At 37.8% G+C, this 24,519-nt stretch overlaps 1 protein-coding gene across 2 annotated transcripts in view; it reads left to right on the top strand.

Annotated features, from left to right (window-relative positions):
• APLF (aprataxin and PNKP like factor) overlaps positions 1 to 24,519 on the top strand; it is a 79,908-nt gene that overhangs the window by 28,169 nt on the left and 27,220 nt on the right. For both annotated transcript variants that reach the window (XM_058683863.1, XM_058683862.1), the window contains 5 exons: positions 2,943 to 3,090; positions 3,415 to 3,547; positions 11,019 to 11,164; positions 22,543 to 22,898; positions 23,555 to 23,680. In XM_058683863.1, coding sequence (XP_058539846.1) covers positions 2,943 to 3,090; positions 3,415 to 3,547; positions 11,019 to 11,164; positions 22,543 to 22,898; positions 23,555 to 23,680 — 909 coding nt within the window. The remainder of the gene's footprint in view (positions 1 to 2,942; positions 3,091 to 3,414; positions 3,548 to 11,018; positions 11,165 to 22,542; positions 22,899 to 23,554; positions 23,681 to 24,519) is intronic.

Below are 24,519 nucleotides of genomic sequence, written 5' to 3'. Positions count from 1 at the left end.
ACTAGTGAATGAAAAGAAATTATGTGAGGAAATGTTTTTTGATTTGTTAAATTCAGTAACCTTTGCTTGCCACTTTACATATCTTCCTATTCTTTTTCTCTTATCACACATGTAGAAAGAACATTATTTTTAAGCAGCTGTTGACCAGAGAAATATAAAGAACTAATTTTTTTGTTACAGTAAATTTCCACAGTAGAATTATATGCTTTTTAAAATAATTTATTTTATTTATTTTTATTTTAGAGAGAGTGCAAGGAGGGAGAGGGGCAGAGAAAGAGAGAGAGAGAGAGAAAGAGAGAGAGAGAATCTTAAGCAGACTCCATGCTCAGCACAGAGCTTGATGTGGGGTTCCATTTCACTACCCTGGGATCATGACCTGAGCCAAAATCAAGAGTCAGACACTCAGCCGACTGAGCCACTCAAATGCCCCTATATACTTTTTTAAAAATCTGGAAAATATTGCACATCTGTGTAAAACAAAATACAGTCATTGCCTCATACTTAAAGTATTATATGTCAACTTTAATTTTATATATATATCCATTCAAACAGACTTGTCCCCTTAACGTGAAAGACCAGTGCTGTAACTCAGATAAATCAGATTGTGGGAAGAGTGAATTTTGAATGTTTGTTGCGGGGCGCCTGGGTGGCTCAGTTGGTTAAGCGTTCGACTTCGGCTTGGGTCATGATCTCACAGTTCGAAGGTTTGAACCCCACATCTGGGCTCTGTGCTGACGGCTCGGAGCGCGAAGCCTGCTTCAGATTCTGTGTCTCCCTCTCTCTCTGCCCTTCCTGCACTCGTGCTCACTCGCGCTCTCTCTCTCTTTCTCTCAAAAATAGACAAGCATTAAAAACAAATAAAAAAAACTTTGAATGTTTGTAGTATTGATAAAAGTTAAGAATACAACCCACTTTAGCAGCACAGTACTTTTTGTAGGCTATTTATTATGAGTAGTAGTATCTGGTGTACTGTTGGTATCAAGCTCTGTGTTGAAAGAGGTAATAAGTATTTTGTGTATGCTTTGGTAATCGTGTGCCTAGGTTAGGGTAACCAAATTAATTGTGTTATTTTATATTTGAAAATTAAATGTTCTGCTTTTAGCTTACTAGTGCAAAATTTCTTTCAGGGTGTTTTCACTTTTAGCTTTTTCCAGTTTATGATTTAGAGTTTTCAGGTACTTCCATAATACATTGGATTTCTGATGTGTAGTCGTCATTTTTAGGTTAGACTTTCTTGCTATAGCCAGCTCCAATTGCATCAGACAACTTCAATCATCTGACACAGAGTGTCACAACTATAAATTGTGAAAAGCTATTGCGCTAGTGAATTTTTCTTAGTATTTTTCAGATTAAATATGAAGAAAATTTGGGGAAAAATCGTTTGGAAGCACACCTGTGTCCTCTGAGTAAAATGGATCTGGATATTAGAAGGGGAGTGAGGTATCATAGATGGGATAGTCATACATTTTCAGTCTTTATCTCCAGCATCTGGCACAGTACCTGACACACCATAGGTGTTTTAAAAATATTGAATGAAAAGGCACAGCATAGGGAATACAGTCAATGATATTATAATAGCATTGTATGGTGACAGACAGATGGTAGCTACACTTGGGATGAGCATAGCAATTTGGAAAAGTTGAATCACTATGTTGTACATCTGAAACTAATGTAACATTGTGTGTCAACTATAGTCAAAAGAATTTAAACAATATTTATTGAATGAACAAACACTGTCATGTTGCACAGTGATTTAGTCTAAGTTTTTTTCTTTTGGCTGATTTCTGCCATTGAAATTCAATAATTTGAAAGAGATTATTCCCGTATAAGAAATACTCGAACAAAACAAGCCATTAACTGTTATCTTCTCAGCTAGACACATTTCTGAAATCTTCTATCTTCTGTTTTTATACGCAGTGAAATCCATCCCTTTTAAATGTATAATTCAGTGTACTCTGATAAATGTTATGTGGTTATGGAAGTTCTACCACAGTGAGTGAGATAGAGAACATTTCCATTTCCCCCGAAAGCGCCCTCATGCCACTCTGTAGTCATTCCCCTCACCCCATGCTGGGCCTGGGCATCCAGATCTGACTTCTGTCCCTGTAGCTTTACCTCTTCAGAATGTCATATGAATGGAGTTATATGATATGTAGCCTTTTGTGTCAGCTTCTTTGACTTAGCAAAATGCCTTTGAGATTCATCCATGTTGTTATATATCAGTTTTCCTTTTTATTTCTGAGTAGTATTTCCATCTATACTTTCAAATTTTCAAAAAATACGTTTGTTGGATTGTCTCTAAGCATATTTAATGAATAATGACCCATCAGCTTTGGATGATCTTCGTGCACTTTGCAGCAAGCGCGAGGTAGTTGGTTCTGCTAAGTATGTTCCACATATGACTGTAGATGCTCCTGTGTCAGAACATTTAGCTTCCAGTTGGACTACAGGTTTGGGGAGATTTTACAAGTGGCTGTCCTGTCCAGAACTCCAGTAGTAGCCATGTGTGAACATGACATTAGGATTTTATTTATTTTTTTCTCCAAAGCCAAACTAGCTTAGCTGATATTTTTGCAGTTTGCATTTTGTCTTTGGATGCTGGGTGCTGATCTTAACTTTTATGGGCTATCTGACAAATACTAAGTAAATAGCTCTTAAGCTTTAAGAGAGATGGTCACTACCCATCTTCATAAATAGCTGTGCTACTAGGCCCATGATTCAGAAAGATAAATGCATTTTATGCTGATACAGTGGGCAGAAGATGAAGAACATATTTTCATCTATATATTTTATTCTAGTATACTATGGTCTGCTTTTTTCTCTTGCTAAGGCCAAAAAAAAAAGGAACACAATTCATTAGTTAGATGTCCTTGGGAGAATCACATTTATAATGATGTGGTATAATAGAAGTGTTTTAAATGATTTTTATTTTATTTTTATAGAAATAGTCAGATGCTTGATGAAGATAATATTCTAAATGAAACACCAAAATCATCCTCAGTTAATTCGCCTGATGAGAGAACTGGTAACCCACAGCTGGAAAGAAGCACAAAAATAGCTAAGACCCAAACTGCCACTGCAAATAGTGAGGTGAGAAATTTAAGACCCCATCCATTTGTAACATATTCCTTACTTCAAGAAGAGAAAAGACACCTGAAATTAGCCATGTCATGACAATATTACTGGCATTGCCATTTTTAGGTTAAGCTAAATAGAATAGCTCAGAATAGAGCTTAGTCTAACACATCAACTAATAGAGATAATGAATTTCTTTCTTTGTGAAATTTGACTAATTCAGTCCACGGTTGCAGATGGGTTTTTTTTAATGGTAGTTTTCTGCAAAGTAAATAATCTTACAGTTTCACTAAGGCTGAATGATTATTTTTAGTAACTAATATATAGATGCCTTTTTAGTGTTTCCTAGGTGAAGGTAGAGACATCAGTAAGCAACAGTCAAACCCTGCCCAGAGGAGAAGAATCCTGCCAGCATGGATGTTAACAGACAATCGAAGTGACCAAGATCTTTCAGCAACAGCCAGCAGTGGGGGTAGGTTTTGTTTAGAAAACAGTAAGCAGAATTTGGAACTTTTCTGAACTCATGGAGATAGACTACTGGTTATGTTAGTATATAACTTAGCCTAACGTTTTTAGACGCGTACGTGAAGTCTAATTTAAAACATAAATTATTATTTTATGCCATTTATCATATCTATCATATACCATCCTGCTAATTACCATTTGATTTAACAAGTGCTATTTATCTTATGTGCTAGACTTATGTTAATATAGATTTTCAAACATACCTGTTTTTGTTGTGTCAACCATGACAGGACATAAAAGGCCAGTACAGTAAGAGCTTTCTAAATTAATTTAATTAAATAAAAAACTGCCGAGCACACAATATTATGAGCAGGAAAATTCAAAGAAGAGGGCACCTCTGCCCTGGCACAGTTCACTGTCATGGCAGATACCACAATGATTTATGTCACCTGCTGGGCATTTCCATTGAATCAAGATGATTAAAACTAGATCTAGTAGGATTAGAGTGACTTCATGGGAAAAGTAGGTTATATATTATGTATTGCGGGAGATGTGATCTGGAGAATTTTCATATCTAAACCTAAGATTTCCTGGTAAGAGTTTTATAGTGGTTTTCAATCTCCAAGACCCATCATTACATATGTAATATGTTTTTATCAGTAACATTTCTCATTAGGCATGGTCATTCCTCAGTTGGCAGGAAGGAAATGGGGAGTGGGGAGTGGTACTGGAGAGGGGGCAGGTACTTTCTCTCAGTAGAACAATTTCTCTAATAATAGAAAGAATAACTTTACTTGACCAAAATTTGGACCGATGTGAACTGCCTCCCTGCAAGCAAGTCCTTTTCTTTCAGAGTTGTTTTGCATGGTGCCTGCTTTTGTGCTGCCACTATTATATTGCCTTTAATAGTCCAAAATATAGTTGGCTGCAAATTAAAAATAGCTATTAACTTTCACTAGCTAGATGTACCATGTAAAATCTGAAGCACCTTTCTGAGTACTTCACCTTAAACATGCAAAGGAAAACAATTTGACATTGATTTGGATAGGAGTATTATATAATACACAGTGTTCTTAAAATGCTAAAGCTTCAAAATAAGATAGAAAAGTGTTTGGATTCTGACATGAATTCTTTCTTGTAAACAGACTTTGGGGGTAGTTGTAAGAACAAAGTTAGGTTACTTGTTTCCTTCAGAGACACGAAGATTTAGAAGTACCTGTAGGACAGTTTAGTACTTGAATCCAGCTAATTAAAAATCAAAATAATTTGACTTTCTCTGCTGTGTAGTTTATAATTATCATTATTGTTGTTGTTTTATTTGTTTAAGTAATAAATCATCCAGGTCAATGTATCAATGCTAGAGATTTAAAAAAATCAATTTCTAGGATGCATTTTGGACTCATGTAGATGTCGGTTACTTTCTTAAGTCTTTTGCAGGTTCAGTACTGTACTTTGTTCATTCATATCTCTTTAGATGGTCTGATTAACGTGATGTTTTAGAGCCTTTTGTGTCATTAGGTACAGAACAGATGATGTAAACTGATGTTAAATGACTTCTCCAAGATCACGTAATGAATCCCAGAGCCGTAATTGAGACCTAGCTCTGGCTGAGAGCTTTAAAGCCCATGCTCTGAGCAGTGTCACTATACTGCCCCACAAATTTACCCTCCCTGTGTTCTGGTGTTTTTATTCTTTTCTTTTTTAATGTGCTCTTGCATCCTCTCCTAGAGCTTTTCTCAGGTTAACTCTTGGTTTAATCCTTAAATGTACCTGAATGTTTGCTGTGTTCAGGCTGTCCTTTTGTTTTTTGGCCAGAATAGTTCTAGATTATTTTCTGGGTCCCCAGATATTAGCCCTTGGAAATTATCATGAGTTTCTCATGCCTGGGCTAAAATTTTCTCTCTGTCCCTTGGTGATTGGCAAGTGAATAGATTTGGGCATGGCTGTCAGAGCCTGCCCTCTCCTGACTGCCAGTTATCTCTGTTCCCTCAGCCTTCTAGGCTCTAGGAGTAGTCACAATTCCTGGGCTAGGGTATTCTTGCTAGATTGAAAAAGGAGCTTTTATAGTTTCACTGGTGTCTGCTACTCTGCAGTACCCTTCTTCTCCCGTCTTCTAACCCTCCAACATGGAGTCATGAAAGGTGGCACATGCTGAAAAAGATTGAAGTAGTCCCCAAATCATCTGGTTTGCATTTAATTTTGTACTCTGAATATTTTCCACATGACTGCTCAATGCAGACTGTAAATGCTGGACTGACATTCTATTAATTCGACTATAGTTTAAAATTTACTTAAAGTGCTAGTTATTCTGTTTACTTTATTTCCAACAGCCCTGCTAAATTATCTAATTAACTCTAGTAGTTTTGTAAGTCTCTCAGATTATCTAGCTGTATAGTCATATCTACAAAATTATGACAGTTCTGGCTCTTCTGCTCTACTGCCTTTAAAACATTTTTAGTTAATGAACTAGACCCTATAAATTTTGAATGAAGCGGATAAAATTGGCATCTCTATCTTATTCCCGATTTTAATAGGAATTCTATTTTAAAGTATCAGCTTTAAAATGATTGGAATTCAGTTCTGACACTCTGTCATTTTTAGGATGTTTTATTTCTTTATTTTTCTTTCAGGAATAACTGTTGAATTCTTTGACAATTTTTTTGGTATAGAAATAGTCCTGTCAAGGGGTGGGTGGGGACAGAGAAAGGGGAGGGCATAGGTGAGCAGTGGGGTCAGGGCAGGGCTATTAACAAAAAAGAAAAAACAAAAAGAAATAGTCCTGCATTTTCTTGTGTCAGTGTAGTTAGTGATGTTGGTAGATTTCCTAATGTGCCATGCTTGGTTTCCTAGAATAAGTTTAATTTATCATGATGGCTTATTATTTTTAAGTTGTGTTAGGTTAGAGTTGCTTAGTTGAGGACATTTGTATCTGTATTCCTAAGTGTGATTAGTATTTTTCTCCTTGTGTGCCATCTATGTCAGATTTTAGCGTTGAGCTATGTCAGTGTTGTACAAAATGAATTAGGAGATTTTTCCATGTATGCTCAAGGACAGTTTGAATAACAGAAATACCTCTTCCTTTAGAGAACCTTTTTACATCACAATCTGGGTCTGGTTTCTATTTTAAGTAGCTGATAATTCCAGAGTAGGAATAGATAAGTTAGACCAGTAAAAAATGAACAGAACACTGAGAAACAGACCAAAATAACATACAGTTAATATATTCAAAATTATTAGATCAAATTGCTCGGGAAATGATGCATTGTTATTATAAATAATGTTGGGAAAATTAGCTTTCTATTTGGAAGACAACAATATTAGAGCACTACCTCATACCATGTGCTTAAATAAATTTTTATTGAGTTAATAATCTTAATGTAAAAATTAACTATTAAGGCATTTGAAGAATATATGGGGACAATATTTTTATTACTTCTGGGGAGCTTTCTTAAGATGGTAGGGAGCCCAGAACCATCAGGGAAAAATTGACAGGTACATTTAGATTAAAAATGAAAAAAAAAAAAAATTCGTGTGCATAAGACACTTATAAACAAAGTTAAAGGGAAATAGCAAAGTGGCAAACCTACTGGCAGATATTATCTGTCACACTTATAAAAGGTAGAAGGTTTTAAATAATTATTTAGTAACAAAAAAGAAGGTAAAACTCAGAAATTTGGGGCATACTACAGAAGAATCGTTAGGCAACAAATATATGACTACTTTGGCAGTATCTCTTACATATTTAAGTATACAACACTCTTGGATCCGGAAATTCCAATTCTGTGTCTTTATCCCACAAAAATGATTGCATTTATTATTTTAGTCATGTGTGTGTTTGCACATATGTATTTGTATATTTGGTTAACCTTAGGAAGTTGGGAAGGATACACTTCAAATTGTTAATGTAACTGTTACGGTGGTTCTTTTGGAGGATAAAGTTGGATGGTTGTAATTTTAATGACATCTGCATATAGCTGTTAGTATAACAGCTCATACAAGTAAATGAAACTAGTAATATTAAGAATAATTTGTTTTAAGTTATTTTCTTTTAGATTGTGATCATTTAACTGTACCCATTTGGGATGTAGAAAAGTATTTGCTATGCCAGATATTATGATTATTATGAGCTAATTAAGCTGTTTATTTTATATACTCTTTGTAAAGAGCATTTTTACAGCAGTATCAAAGTGGCTTCTTCCTATGCAAAAAGAAATTAGCTCTGGTCCTTAGAAGAATATTTGTAGTAGAAAATTTGGAATTTTGAAGAATATTTTAAATATATATTTTTTAAGTTTAGGATTTTATGTACATGTGTGACACTTGGAATGTGGTAAACTGCCATTTGGGCAGATGTTGTGTCTTGTTTAATTTACATTTTTGGTTCTTAGCATAGTAAGCAGTACCATTAGTTGATTATTTCTCTTGATTTGACTAATTCTTATCTCTTGTAGCATTTAGACATTTGCTGCATGAAGCTGTGTAGTCTTATTTAGTCTTATTCCTCACAGTTTCTAAAATGATATGAAATCTTCCTAATTTAGATTCAAAGCAAATATTTAAGTAATTTAGGCAGTTCAGTTATTGAAAAGTTTATTCATAAATTTCTTATATAAATACATTATATTTCTATTGGTTCAATTGATTTTCCTGTTAAATAATATGGACAGTGTTTCTTTCCTTACTTAATGAAGGAGTGTTATTTCAGACCACTTGAATATCCTTTAGTTCAGATCTGAGCAAACTACAACCCACGAGCCAAATCTGGCATGCTGCCTGTTTTTGTCAATAAAGTTTTACTGGAATACAGCCATGCTCATCCATGTGTGTTTTGTCTGTGGCTGATTTGCATTCTAAAGACAAAGGCTGGTAGTTGTGACAGACACTATATGGTCAATGGAACTTAAAATATTTATGTCTGGCTTTTTGTAGAAAAATTTGCTAAACCGTGCTTTAGAACATTAGAATAGTCACTGTGGATTGCGTTACAAAACCTCTCTTCAGGCTCTCAAGGGAACCTTTGGGTCAATTCTGTCTTTTTTTTTTCTTTTAATTCTCAGAAAATAATTTATTAAAATGTATCAATCACATGGTGAGTACAATTTTGTAGTAGCATAGACACACATTCACAGATTTGTTACAAAGAAAACTGAACAGGTGTTGAAGTGAAGATACTTTAGTTGTGGAAATGGAGAGCAAAATACTTTATTTTTTAAATCCCAGAGACTGGAATGCTTAAAGATACGTGTGCGTTAAAAAAACAACAACAACAAAAAAAAACGTGTTATCACCTTGAAGAGTGTGCCTAAACCTGCCTATTTCTAGAAAGAGTGATTTGAAGCTGAGAATAACTGCATGAATGGAACATTGACGAATACACTTAGAGGGGACTGCTGAAGAAAGGTGACATTTTTGCTTCACATGTCTTCCAGTGGGAACAATGGATTCCTAACTAATGTCATCATGAACATAAAATCGTTATGCCACACTGACTGAAAAATCATTACCTCATAGTCTATGTTCACTACATTTGCAGTTATGTTCCCATATCATTATTTTTTTTTATATTTCTTTTTTTAATTTACATCCAACTTAGTTAGCTTATAGTGCAACAATGATTTCAGGAATAGATTCCTTAATGCCCCTTACCCATTTAGCCCATCCCCCCTCCCACACCCCCTCCAGTAACCCTCTGTTTGTTCTCCATATTTAAGAGTCTCTTATGTTTTGTCCCCCTCCCTGTTTTTATATTATTTTTGCTTCCCTTTCCTTATGTTCATCTGTTTTGTCTCTTAAAGTCCTCATATGAGTGAAGTCATATGATACTGGTCTTTCTCTGACTAATTTCCCTTAGCATAATACCCTCTAGTTCCATCCACTTAGTTGCAAATGGCAAGATTTCATTCTTTTTGATTGCCAAGTAATACTCTGTTGTATATATATATATACCACATCTTCTTTATCCATTCATCCATCAATGGGCATTTGGGGTCTTTCCATACTTTGGCTATTGTTGATAGTGCTGCTGTAAACATTGGGGTGCATGTGCCCCTTCAAAACAGCATCCCTGTATCCCCTGGATAAATACCTAGTAGTGCAATTTCTGGGTTGTATGGTAGTTCTATTTTTAATTTTTTGAGGAACCTCCATACTGTTTTCCAGAGTGGCTGCACCAGCTTGCATTCCCACCAGCAGTGCAAAAGGGATCCTCTTTCTCCGCATCCTCGCCAACATCTGTTATTGCTTGAGTTGTTAATGTTAGCCATTCTGACAGGTGTAAGATGGTATCTCATTGTGGTTTTGATTTGTATTTTCCTGATCATGAGTGATGTTGAGCATGTTTTCATGTGTCGGTTGGCCATCTGGATGTCTTCTTTGGAGAAGTGTCTATTCATGTCTTTTGCCCATTTCTTCACTGGATTGTTTTTTGGGTGCTGAGTTTGATAAGTTCTTTATAGATTTTAGATACTAACCCTTTATCTGATATGTCGTTTGCAAATACCTTCTCCCATTTTGTCGGTTGCCTTTTAGTTTGGTGATTGTTGCCAATTCTGTTTATGTTCACAATTCATTTAGTCAAACATTTACCAAGCACCAATTTTATGCTAGGCACATTTCTAGGTGCTGGAGACAAAAGGAGGGAACAGTGAACAAAGCACATAAAGTTCCTGCCCTCATGAAGTTGCCATTTGAGTGTAGGGGAGACAGATAATTAAGCATGGAGATTGTCCTCTTAAACAGAGCAGATTTTTTATTTTTTCTGATTAGAGGGCTCATGGATTTATTAACAAAATATGATACCGACTTAGGTTTGCCAAATATGTTGCACCTTGGCTAAGTATTATATGGGATACAGTGTCCATTGTTATTGAGACTTATTTTCTATATTGGTGAAGTTTGTAGAGGTCACTCTCCCTTTTGGGTAATTTTGGGTTCTTAATCTGTTATTAAGTTTAATTTCTCACTGTGGATGTTAGGGGCTCAATAATTATATGTAAAATTCATTGGCTGACTATATGTTAAATTATCTGTTAGGAAATTCAATGCTAAAATAAAAAATAAATATTTAACACATCTCAAGTACTGTGATACATAGTTTATATATCAAACCTCATTTACTCGTAGTAACTCTATGAGTTATTATTATAATTCCCTTTTTTGGGGTTATAAAACCAGCGTTCAGAGAGGCAAGGTGAACCAGTTCAAGGATAGCACCTGTTCATATTAGCATCTTGGCCTGACTGTCTCCAGGGCTGGAGCTCCTGGCCAAAGTGCTGCTTAATACTTTTTTGAGGTTTGCAAATAAGTGTTTTCAAGTTGGCATTAATATAAATGGACTTTTACTTTTAATTGCCCTTTTATCCTTTCTTTCTTTCTTCTTTCTTTCTTTCTTTCTTTCTTTCTTTCTTTCTTTCTTTCTTTCTGATTGACATTTGAAGATAAAAGATAATTTTTTCTTTTTCCTTCTGTATATGTTTAAGGTAATATAATCCAGGGAAGTGGAAAAGAAGGAATCTGCAGAAAGCGATTAAATTCATCAGGAAGTTCAAAAAGTACATCAGCAGAGCAAGACACAGGGAAAAAGTGCAAAAATGCTCATCAGGAAGAGTCTATCATTTCATCCAAGGTGATTTTTTAAAAAATTTATTATTTGGGGGCGCCTTGCTGTCTCATTTGGTAGAATGTGTGACTCTTTTTTAAAAAATTTTTTAAAACATTTGTTTATTTTTTGAGAGACAGAGACAGAGGGTGAACGGGGGAGGGGCAGAGAGATAGGGAGTCATAGTCCAAAGCAGGCTCCAGGCTCTGAGCTGTCAGCACAGATCGTGACGTAGGGCTTGAAGTCATGAACCGAGATCATGACCTGAGCCGAAGTCGGATGCTTAACTGACTGAGCCACCCAGGTGCCCCTAGAGTGTGTGACTCTTGATCATGGCGTTGTAGGTTTGAGCCCCAATATGGGTGTAGAAATTACTTAAAAATAAAATCTTTAAAAGAATTTATTATTTGATCATTTGTTTTCTTTATCAAGTGTTCTAGGTAAGAATTAATTATATGTTGTATGCAGCAAGGAAAAACCCAAACTGCTATTTATTACTGAGTTTATGAAGATAAAAACTAGCCTGGATTTTTTTTGGCTTACAAAAACTAAATTCGTACTTGCTTTGTAGAAAACATATCTATTTAATTTAGAAATTTTCAGACTGGAAAGAAAGTGGAGACCACTAGACTCTGGTTGTAATTGGCACCTCCATTCTGAAAACCCAGTTTCTTCTATTTCATTGGTTATCCTCAGACTGCATATGTAGCTACTTTTTTCTTGATACCTGTGAAGAACAACTGATAGGCTAGTTCTTAATAGTCTGTTGCAGGATTATTTCTGGGCTAATTTACAATATTTAGAAACCTTCTCTTTCCTCTTTCAGTTTTTGCTAACTCATTATAATGGTTTGGCTGACTTAAGCATTCTTTAACACTGGGTACTTAATGAAAATGGGACCTATTATTGGATGCATTTAAAATGAGAGAATTAGAGAAAGAGAGAAAGCATGAATGAGCGAGCAAGGCAGAAAGTTCAGGTATTTTTCCTCTTCAGAAAAGGGTGGCTTTAGGTAACAGTTCTCGTGATCTGTAGTTCTGTGGCTAAGCTTTGTGGGTGTCCATCTTTTTAGTCTTAGCAGGAGCCAAAGGAGTAGGATTGGTTTTAGAATAGTGTATGCTGGGATGATTGAAATGCAATCAGGTCTTCCAGAGGGTCAGGCCTTTTATAGTACTCCCCTCACTCCTGCCTCCTCTCCCATTAGAAAAGATCTGGCTTCTCACTGGATCCTTTCTTCCAGCTAGGGAAGTGAGGTCTAATCCCCATGGGCTCAACTCCTTTGCTTACTTATGGAGTGAGGTTTAATAAATGAAAACAAAATGTTTTCTAACTCACATGTATTGACCATAAAAAGCTATTAAGATAAAACTTGTTTACTTTGAGCCCTAATATGCTCTATTCTCTGAACATAATTAATGTGACTGCCTTTTGTTTCCAAGAAGAAAAATTACTTTTTTCAGAAGAAAATTTGTAGTATACATATTTTGCTATGTTTATCCCAACCCATTACCCAAGCTTGGTAATTACAAGTAAAACTTAAGAACACTTTCTTAATTGATAGATTGCAGAGAGTAGCGAGCAGTAAACAGATCCGAGATATTTGAGGTATTTGTGAGATTTTGAAGACACACAAATTAGACTGTCTGCGAGTTTTGTGACTCTAATAATGTCTGGTCATGAAGATAATTGCTCTGAAATTGTCCATATTTCTCATTAGTTCTTACATCTTCCTGCAGCTCCTTACGGGTTATATAATTGTCCATTTTGGGAGTGAACATGAGGGTGCTTGAATCTAACTTTAAAGAAATAATCTACCTAATTCACATAATCTAATTAGGGCTCTGTTATAAACAGAAGGAAGCCTACCTGAAACAACTTAAGCAGGTGGTATTATAAGGCGTGTTAACTGTTGCTGGGGAGCCAGGTTCCAGGAATGCCGGAGCGTTACTTCTCCTTCCTTAGGGTTTCTGAGGGAGCTTCATCTCCCCTAGTACAGGAGAAATAAGCCTCAATTTTCCATAACCTTTTCATAACACTTTACGCAGGGCTCTCTGGTAAAGTGGGGCCAGAAAAAGTGACTTAGACTAAAAAGCCAAGCAGAGCCTTTCCAAACTCCATGCTCTGTCCCTGTCCAGTTTCAGTTTTAACACTGGTTGGCAGCTGCTCCTGAGGGGTTTCTATAGCGTGGAGCAGGGGAGGGAAAAAGTTAAAAGTGAGAGAAAACAAGAGGCTGGGCCCACCTAGTTAGTCTAATGGCAGGAGATTACCAGTTACAAGAGACTAAGAATGGTTTGGCCAGGACTATAGAGTAGACGTAGGTCAATTTACTTAGAAAGGATCACATTCTCTTGGGGAGAATTGGTGAGAAAGGAAGTGGAAAGAAGGGACAGAAATCACCTTCACCCTCTTGGGCCCTATTCCTGAGATTCTGATTCAGTTGATCTGCAGGGCCTGTGCAACAGTATTATTGTAAATAAACTCCCACAATTTTAATGGCACTGAAAGGTGAGAGCTACTGATGTACCATCATTCAACACCTTAGAGGAAACTGTGGACCAAGGTCATATTGCTAGAGATCTCGGGACTCAAATGTAAGTCTTTCCATTTGGGGTATAATGGATTTCTCTACCACACAAATTAGACTGTCTACAGGCTTTGTGACTCAATGTCTGGTCATGAAGATAATTGCTCTGAAATTGTCCATATTTCTCATTAATTCTCTTACATCTTTCTGCAGCTCCTGACGGGTTATGTAATTGTCCAATTTGGGAGTGAACATGAGGGTGCTTGAATCTACTAACGTTAAAGAAATAATCTACATGATTTACATAATCTAATTAGGGCTGTGTTACAAGAAACAGAAGGAAGCCTAACTGAAACAACTTAAGCAAATAGTATTATAAAGCGTGTTAATTGTCTGTTCCTGGTAAGCGAGCTACCCTAATATTTAGTGACTTAACAGTGTTTTATTATTTCTGATAATTCTGTGGGTTGGCTGGGCTCAACTAGGCAATTCTTTTGTGACACCTTTTTGGTGTTGAGCTGGGCTGCTTTCAGCTGGGAACTTAGCAGCGGCTGGAACATCCAAAATGGCTCTACTTGCATGAATAGTGCTTCCACAATGGTTGACTGAATGACTGGCTGCTGGCTGGGCCTCCCTTTCTCCACTTAATGATTAAGTAATCTAGGCTGAGCATCTTTACCTGACGGCTGGTTTCCAAGGGAGTGAAAGTAGAAGCATCCTTCTCTTAAGGCCTACATTTGGAACTGGTGCAGTGTCATTTCTGCTGCATTATTTTGGTCAGAGCAAGTTACCACCAGCCTAGATTCAAGGGGAGGGGATAAGGACTCCTCTGCTTAATGGATAAAAGGATGGAAGGAATTGTTGGCAGTCATCTTTGATGACTGTCACACAAAGATGAGGAATAACTCAGTTTCCAGAATGGAAAGGAAAATACCAAGAACTATGGATCATAAAGACCAGCTGGGACAAGGGGCTTGATCACAATCATGTTGGTCTGTGGTTTTCCCATCTTTACCTCTTGAATCGTTCTTCACTGTTGTCAGCAGGCTTGTTTCACCTGGAGTACGACATGGTCGCTGGTAGCTCCAGGCTCATGTCGTCTAGTTGTTCAGCTGAAGAGGAAAAATGAGAGTTTCTCTGTGGTTTCTTCTGTGTTAAGTTCTAGGGACTTGGATCATGAAATCTCCACTTAGGTCCTTCATAGTGGTTGGGGAGATGAAGTAGTTTAATTACCCCTTTCTGAGTCATATATGCACTCATTATCAGACAGATGGAGGAAAGGGGGTTGATAAAGAAATAAATACTAGGCATTGTATTTTTTTTGCGGGGGGGATACTATAGTTAGACCTGGATAAATTCAGAGGAGGAAAACTGGTAGTTTTTAAGTTGGTCGAGATCAGCCAAACAAATGAGATTTGGAACAGTTGGGAACACTTGGGTTATACCATAAGGTGAAAGAGCAGATGTGAGGAAGAAAGGGCTTTCAGAATTTCAGTGTATCTAGAGGGGATTCTCTTGTTTTGACTTGGCCTCTATTGAGCAGTCAGGTGTCAAGGTGGTCAATTAGGACAAAGAGCTGAACTGAAAGTGACTCAAGCCTTTCTTCACTTAGTGCGACGATGCAAGCAAAGGGGGAAATGAGTTGTCAGCTTCCCAGTGTTCCATTTTGTCCCAAGGAATGGCACTTGGCAAGGGTCAGGTAGAAGAAGGTATGGAGAATCTTCTAACTGCTGAGGAGCCCTGAACCAGAGGCTTCTGCCTCTTTCTAGACCAGCAGGAAGAAGAGGAAGAGCTAGGAGTGGAAAGGTACAGAGTCAAAGTAGAGAAAAGTGCCTGTGCCTCAGCCAAGGCCCCCCATAGGGAGATCTCAGTGGAGATCCCAGAGAAGGGCCTTAGCCAATCACCCCCTTCCCCCACACACCTCTCCAAAGAGACCTCTGGATGGAGGCACCTGGGCAAGGAATGTCCCATAAGTATGGCTGGTCCAGCACGGCTTGAGTCCCTGCTTACAGCTCCTTCCAGGAAACTGTAGCATACTGGCTGTGTACCATGTCTGATGTGGGGAGGGCAGCTTCCCCCATGAGGCCTGCCAGTCAAAGCCTTGTGATTGTCTAAACTTGCACTTGAAAGATCAATATAGAGTTTTGGCCTAGAGCCAGACTCCTCAGTCTGCACCTTGCTCTACTGACTGCTGTTTCACATGAGTTCCAGAAAGACCAAGAGGTCTGAGTGTACTCCACCCAACTGCTGTCTATTCCTTTTAATCTGAGTTAGGGCTCCCACATTGAATCCCATCTCCTTTTCTGTTTGATAGGCTTGACTAGACATCGTAGAATGTGGCATATTAAGCTAACAATTTACAATAATGTAATCTTACCTCCATTTCCACCCCCCCCAACCATATTTGTCTGACCCAAATCTAACTTTCACATTTAAATCTTTGAGTACTTCTAGTAATATGCCCTTATTGAGCCTTGGGACTGATAGTAATAGGTGATACAGCAGGTGGAATGATATTGACCTCTCAGTCTAGCTACAGGGGTCACAAGTTCCTAAGTCATAGTGGGAGTCTTCGCCAGTTAACCCTGAGCATCCCAGAAGTCCATTCAGGCGGTAAGATATTAAAGAGATATAAAGAGAACAAAAATACCCAATTTAGAGCATCCTGAAGATAAAGGCTATTCTGCCCTATCAGGATGCTTTAGTGATTTATTTGGCAAAACCAACAATTTGACAAGTGTTTATCTCAGAAAGTGTGAATCTGAACAACTGATCATAGAGTGTAATGTAGGCCTATTGGTAGTTTGGATGTATCATTTTTCCTGCCAACTTGAAGACTGCAGTCAGGGTTATTCAGAAAGAATTTTTTAAAAAGTCATCCAGAATATTGAAAGGTCCAAGTATTCAATAAAGTCTTTAAGGCATTACCAAAAATAGGTTGTTTATTCTTGAAAGCTGGTTGGGGGTGGGGGGTGGGGTGGTATTTTGAAACTATCTTCATTTGTCTTGAGCACATTAGATACGTTGGCTTGGCTGCTTATATTATAGTTTGTTTGGGGGGAGGTGTATGTTTGGGGGGAGGAGAAAGATGCTTATTTAATCTCTTTGAAGGAGATTTTGTATTAGGTGTTGAAAGATGGCTGGCATGCTAGCAAGTGGGCATGACAGCAAGAAGTGTCAGTGAACGGCACAGTGTGAGCAGAGGCACGGAGGGAAGGAAGTGTGTGCGGCCCGTTAGTGTACATGTACACTGGAGTGTCACCTGCATGCTTGCATGGACGTGTGTGCGGATGTGGGTGGGCGGGATAAGGGGAGGAAGCCACTGCAGTAGACTGGGGAACAAATCAGGATGGCGCTTGACACCAGAATGAATAGAAATCAGGACTGTATCGTATGGCCTCAGAGACTTTGAGAAGGAGAGTAAGATGGTCAGGAAGATGGCTATAGCAACGGTATGTAAGATGGAGTTGGGAACCTCCTAAGAATCTGCCATGGGAGGCCATAGGGAATGAAGGCCTGAGCTAGAATGGTGGCATTGGGACCAGAAAGGAGTGAGGGATAGGAGACACATTTTGGAGAGAGAACCAACAGAACCAGATGACTTAACGGCATATTGAGGAGAAGGTATTGAAAATGTTCTCAACACAACAGAGGAGTAGGTTTGACAGTTGGGGGAGGGAAGGGAGTAGCTGCTTGCAGTGAGGCAGTGGTAGCATATCTCTGAAAGCTGTCTAATAGACTGAAATGAAAGTCTGTCTCACGGAGGAGGTAAAAATCAGCACTAAGGAGAGAGTTCTGTTATATCTGTGTTATTTGGAAGCAGACTTGGAAACAGAGCATTTAGAGTATAGGAATATATGGAGGTGGAGGCTTTGGCAGTGAGAGCCATTTCTGGTTTCACTGCCTGTTCTGTATGTATATGCAGCTTCCCCTGTGCTAATAATTGCTGACGTGAGTATGCTGGCTGTTAGGTATTTCATTTCTCTGTATACAGATGCCTGCTGTGGAGTCTTACTCCTATTTCTTTACGAAAATAGCAGGGGAGATGAAGAATGTAACTCTTATTGTGCAGCCATCTCTTAAGTAAGGCTATATGCCCCAGAGCTCCTTGATACCGGTTTAGTACATCAAAGAATCCTACATCCTTTGCTTCTGACTAGCCATATAATGCCATTTATGGCATGGCTCTGATGAGCCCCACAGAAACATCTTTTTATTCATTTATTCAGTAAGCATTCATTAAACAAATAGTGGTAATATAATGGCATTGATAATGGCATTGATAAAAACAACTTACACACACACATACACACAAGCATTTATTGGGCCCTAATTATGGGCTAGACCCACCATTAAGATATACTTATTTCATTTAATTTTTAGAAAATCCTGGAAAGTTGATTGATAATATCCCCAGTATACAGATCAAGAGACCTGAAACTCTGAGAGTTTATTTTACTGTATTTTTTTAATGTTTTAATTTATTTTTGAGAGAGACTGAGTGTGAGCAGGGGAGGGGCAGAGAGAGACGGAGACACAGAATCCAAAGCAGGCTCCAGGTTCTGAGCTGTCAGCGCGGAGCCCAACATGGGGCTCGAACTCCTGAACCGCGAGATCATGACCTGAGCTGAAGTTGGACACTCAACTGACTGAGCCACTCACGTGCTCCAAGACTCTGAGAATTTAAATAAACTTGTTCATATTCAAAAGTTAAGAAATGGCTAAACTGATAATCAAAATATGATTTTTTACTTCAAAGACCTTTCTAATAATCATTACACCAGCAGTCTTTCTGTTATATGCAAGGAATGTAGGATAAAAAGTGAGTAAGATAGCTGATAAGTAGTTCATAGTCTTGTGGGGGACATACTTCAAAATCATGAAATAACGTGACACCACATTGATTTTTCTGGGGGCCTTGTGGACTGCCTAAGCCAACTTCTAGGGAAGGGATCCTCGCATAAGTGATCTGAGTTGAATCTTAACAGAAGAGGAGTAGGCATGAACCAGGTGCAGAAGAGGTAGAGGTAGGACTCCATCCAAGTAGATGGGTAGCAGGTACAGGAGCAAAGAGGGTACAAATAGTATGCTGGGAACTGTTGTTCTTAGAATTCTCAGTGTAAAGCTGGGCAACAATGTGAGATGAGGTTGGAGCTGGCAGTGGGGACCAGTTGCAGAGGGAAGACCTTGAAATGTTTTTGGCCACGAAGATAATCCTGGCAGCTCTTTAGAGGAGAGATGGAAAGAGAACAAAATAAGAGACAGGGGGATGAGGGAGGAGATCAGGACATCTCAGTCAAGAAATTAAGAGAATGTGACCGAGGTTAGTAGCATTAAGGATGACACAAAGTCGTTGGGTTAGAGAAATCTTTAAGAAACAAAACTGCAGGACTTGTTGCTTGGATCTGGGCAGAGTGAGGGAAAGGAGTGAAAGACAGACTTCCAAGTTTCTGGCTTGAATAGATGGAGAAGTCTTGTTGGCAGAATCTTGGGTACAGAATTCAGGGAAGGATTTCAGTTTTGACATTTTGAGTTCAAAGTATGTAGGAAAGATATTAAGGAAGCAATGTCTAGCTAGTGGTTGAGTATAAGTTTGAAGTTCAAGAATGAATTTGGGACTGGAGATTGGGACTTTTTTTTTTTTTTTTTTTTGAGACACAGAGAGAATGAGCAGGGGAGGAGCGGGGCGGGGGGGGGGGGGAGGGCGGAGAGAGAGAGAGAGAGAGAAAGAGAAAGAGAGAGAATCCCAAGCAGGCTCTGCACTGTCAGCACAGAGCCCAATGTAGCACTCAAACTCATGAACTGTGAGATCATAACCTGAGCTGAAATAAAGAGTTAGATGCTTAACCGATTGAGCCACCCAGGTGCCTCAGAGGCTGGGATTTTTGAATCCTTAGTATGTGGGTGCTAATAAGACTAATGCAGGACTTTTAAGGCAGCTTAATACAGACATTCTTTCCAAGGGTAGCAAATTACCTCAATGAACTTGAATTGGTAAGAAGTTCTTTATCCTGTCTCTTCTGGTACATTAAAACTTCAGATGGTTTAGGGGCAAGGGAGGGCATGCTGGATTAACAAGACTATTTTAATAGCCTTAATAGTACATTCCAACCACCTCCCAGTCCAAGATCACCTTACACTAACTCCATGCTCCTTGATCCCTGAGGCCTCTAGCGTATATTTTTATAGCAAAGGGAACCTGGGTTCTCTATCATGAATCTTCAGCCTCCCACATTTCATTCTTCATATTTTCATCAAATCTAAGAAATAAGCAGTGTGGGTTCTTATAACACATGGACCTCTCTGCCTTTCTTCTGCTTCTTCCAAGTACAGAGTACCTTCCATCTTTCGTATCCCCTCCCCCGCCAGTTCAGTGACTCTGGCTCCTGAGCTCTGTAACTGGCACAGGTTGAATTTGTGTCTCAGCAAACTTACAAATTACTGCATGTAATGGATTTTGGGGATCATTTATAAATAATTGAAATCATGAATGTTAAATTCTTGAATGCCAAAAGTCTACTGAGTATCAATATTTCATGAAGTTCCGTAAAGAACATTATGAATTCCAGCTTTTGTGGCTCTTCAAATATATTTGAGAACACCTGATCCATAGTATTGATATCTGTGTCTTTATCACTCCTTTTTCTTTTAGAATAAATTATCATGTTAAACTTATTCTTTGTGAAGATTTAAGAAACAGTAGGGACAGTTGAAATAATGTTAAACATTTCATATCTTATATTTCATTTTCTTTGGTTTTTTATTTTTTTATTTTTTAAATGGCAAAAAATACATGCTATTGTCAAAAAATAGAATGTCAGAGCATGTGGAGTATAAAGTGAAAATCTTGATTTGCCTTATCCTTCAGTCCCATTGGCCTTACTAATATTTTGGTTTGTATCCTTCTAAACCTTTTATTTGGATTTGTACAAGTAAGTATACACATAGGTATATAGGGTTTTTTTTTTAAAGCTAAATGGAATCATAACATATATATGTGTGTGTGTGTGTGTGTGTGTGTGTACATATATTTAATTTTTAATTTAAAAATCCTTAGATACATATATAGAGAGATCTATTCATTTTCCACCTCTGCACGGTGTTTCATGGTAAAAATGGATTCTAATTTATTTAACTACTGCTCCAGTTGTGTCCTTTTTTTTCCCTATCATGACTGACAGGATGTTGAGTGGGATTTTTTCCCCTCTATCATCTGAGAACTGCTGCTGAGGCCCAGAGCTGGGGACAAAAGTACTAAGTGTAGGTTATCTCATGTTTGAAAGGAGCCCCCAGCAGTGGTAGCCAGGCCTTTCCTTGTGAAGCTTATTGAAAGATTTGAGAAGTGTTCACTACCCAACCCCCAGGCTTTATACAAACAGAACTGAGAGGCCAGAAAATTTTAAGATTTAGGGAGTGCTGTGTTTGTAGGGAGACGTTATGTTCTCTCTTTTGAAAACCCAAAGTGCAAGAGAATTCATTGTGGAATTTAGAGATGCCAACAGGGAATAAGAGACTGGCATTTTATTGAACATCTGCTAACCTGCCCTACTTCTACTTAAACGGGGAGAAAGAAAATTGGTGAGTTGACCCAGTGGGGAACTGCCAAGTGGGGAGGTGGGGCAGGATTGCCCCATTCCCACCCCAGAGTTCTAGTCCCTGGCATTTGTCAGTTGGTCCTGTACTGGAGGGAGAGGAGATTGGGTTGTAACTGAGCAGCTTGGGAGAAAAGAGTGTGTGTTATAGACAGGTGTGGCATGAATGCCACCAGCTGAGGGTCAGCTCCAAGAGGTACCCAAACAATTGCCTTTCCCATGGGTTGTTTATTATTATACAAGAAACATAAGAACTAGGTTCCTTTTGCAAGGTCTTTAGTCAGTTTGGATTGCATTTTAAAGTTACATACTATGTTTCTTAAAAAAGAAAAGACTATCAAAACATTTAAGTAATTAGTCCCCAAAAAGTCATGCTAATTAGTATCTTCTCAGGAAATTTGAGCCATTGGCTATTAAGTAATATTAAAACCAGCTTTCTCCAGATGGCAGGCCAGCATACTTGAGTCCTTAGTTATAAATTGGTGTGAACCTTCATATATACCTGTTATGTTGTCATCACATCCTAGAAGTGGTTACCAGCAAGACCGAAGTTTATCTGACAATGTTTCCACTCCACAGGATGTATAAGTAATTAAAAAGTTGTTTTTAATAGGATATGACTAGGTTTAATGTTCCTGGTGGTAAGTACAGATTAAAAAGGTTCTGCAGTGCTAATGAGAATATTTACTTGGTTCAAAACACCCTTTGGTTAAACTGAAACTTTTGTTCAGACCACTTCAAGGGAGTCATATTTATTTTCTGAGTCTTTCATGACACACCTTCATACCAATTTTTCTGTGAGGGAGGAGCAGTTTTATTTTAGCTAAAGGAAAAAAGTCATGATTATATTTAGAGGGCAGAAATAAAGTATTGCAATAACTTAGAAATTATAAAGACAGTTCAAGTTAAGAGCATGACACATTATTGAATGGGGAATTTAAAAGACTAGTAGTTTTGGGGGGAAAGATTATATTCAATTGGAAGCAAAGTTGTATTTTCTTATGTTTCATTTGTATTTTTCTGGTTATTTTTCAGTGAATGTTTGACATAATTGTAAAGGTTTGATACAGCTGTATATTCCTTTTCTAATAACTGTAGATTGTTTTAAAGCTACCAAATTAGAGACATGGAAAACAGCATTTTAAATAATTTTAAAATGTGAATCTTGAAGTTTAAAAAATATAATATTGAATGAATCTTGCAATTTCATGCCTTTTATTAAGTTTACATATTTCTTTTAAAGTACGTTTCATTTATTTCTAGTATCTTCTTTCTGATTTACCTTGTAGGAAATGCCGCAGTCATCTTCTGCAATCATATTAAATAATGCAGAAGTAAATAATAAGAAGGCTAATACACAGAGAAGTGAAATCCCAATAGAGGAACATGGTAAGGTTCCTGAACATAAGATTATTATGAAAGGAACACGAGATAAAGAAGGCAAGATGATGGACTGTTCTGAGGGTTACTTGACTGCCCAGGACAAGTCCTTCCACGAGGAGTCTCAAGGATCTCCTCCTGAGTCCAGTTCTGATCTCTCCAATCCTGAAACTTTGCATGCAAAGGCAACTGATTCAGTTCCACAAGGTTCTGAAGAAAACAAGATCAAGAGGACATCCTGTATGTATGGGGCAAACTGCTACAGGTAAAATGAAATTACAGGTAGCACGAAATTCTGTTGTTTCCATAGCATGTAGCTATGTGGTACATGTGTGTTAAAAGCCTAATAAAATACATTGGCCTAAAGGTTAGGAGCTTTATCATGTTTCTACTGGTTTGCACTGTCTCAGTATTCATTCCTGCAAATCCTGCTAGAGACTTTCAAGATACTGTGAGGGAATTAAATGTTTCCTATGTAGACATGCTGATTAATGCAAGGACATGAACTAGGCAGTCCAGACTTGAGAATTTAATCACCCAGACCTAAACACTTGCTTATGTAATGTCTTATTTAGATATTAGAAAGATGACTTCATAAACAGTTGTAGTATATAATGTAACTATCAAGAGAATTGTAAGTTGTGTTTAAGGCATTCTGCTGGTGCTTTTTTCTTTATATTTTTCTACTTGTGTTTGTGAATCACCATGATACTTTGTTTTGGGACCTCCAGGAGAGCTCTGTACCGAGTAGATGTCATGAGTTTTGTTTTTAACAATGTAGCTCATTGATTCAATTTCTGGAATAATTAGATGTGTATTGCTTGGTTTCCTGCCATATCTTACAAATTATTTTTTGTAGTATATCTAGAACTCTAGTATACCCTATTAATTATTTTTTCTGTATATTTGCCACCCTCCTAGGAAGAATCCTGTCCATTTTCAACACTTCAGTCACCCTGGAGATAGTGATTATGGAGGCATACAAGTCACGTGTCAAGATGAGGCTGATGAGCGGCCTGAATGTCCCTATGGAGCGTCTTGCTATAGGTATGTACACTTGAAATGTTAGCTGTATTCCTTTTCTCCTTAATCTCTGTTCTATGTTCAGAAGCAATTGCAGGCAACTTCTCACTTCAAGCCTTTTACTCTTTAAACGTCCATAGATAGCAGCTTTTCATTTTGTTCAAAAGTAGGATTATAATGTTTCTTTTAGATAAACATAAATTGTTGAAGTTATTAACCTAGTAAGTGCCTGAATTTGTTCCTCATTTCTAACTTTCCAAAACGCAAATCAGGTAATTGAAAAGCTGTCGATGCTACCGCATTGTACACTCTATCCAGACTCCTTAGTGTGACATAAATCAATTCAGGATGTTATCTCTGCCTTCCTCAACTCCTGCCACTCCACCATTCTTGCCAACACAGGAAACTCGATCCTCATAGAAGAGTGCCTTCTCCTCTTTCCTTTCATAGCATCTTTTGCCTGTCTGTGTCATGCACAGTAGAATTTACCTTATGAGATTGCATTTGTTTCTTTACTGGAATGGCATCTCCTCCAGACAATAAGTTTCTCAACAGCAAGGACTATTTTATCCTTGTGTCTGCAACTTTGTTTAATGAATGAATGAACTAGAAATAAATCAAACTACCAAAGAAAGTAGTAGTGATTCCAATCTTAGAGAGCTTTAATTCCAAACAGCTATCTTTCTTAGATAAATTTGAAACAGTTTACAGAACCTACTGTTCTATTTGAAGTTGTTACTGTTTCTATGATTGTGGTTTTCAGTTGGAATGCAGGATAATCCTCTGAGGCTAGAAAGAAAAATCAGAAAGCTTATGCCTTATTATTTGAAAATTGCTTTGTTTCATTCCAGCAGAACATCTTG

The sequence above is a fragment of the Neofelis nebulosa genome, chromosome 9, assembly GCF_028018385.1.
Source record: "Neofelis nebulosa isolate mNeoNeb1 chromosome 9, mNeoNeb1.pri, whole genome shotgun sequence".
Taxonomy (NCBI): Eukaryota; Metazoa; Chordata; class Mammalia; order Carnivora; family Felidae; genus Neofelis; species Neofelis nebulosa.
This window is presented reverse-complemented; position numbering and strand designations above follow the sequence as displayed.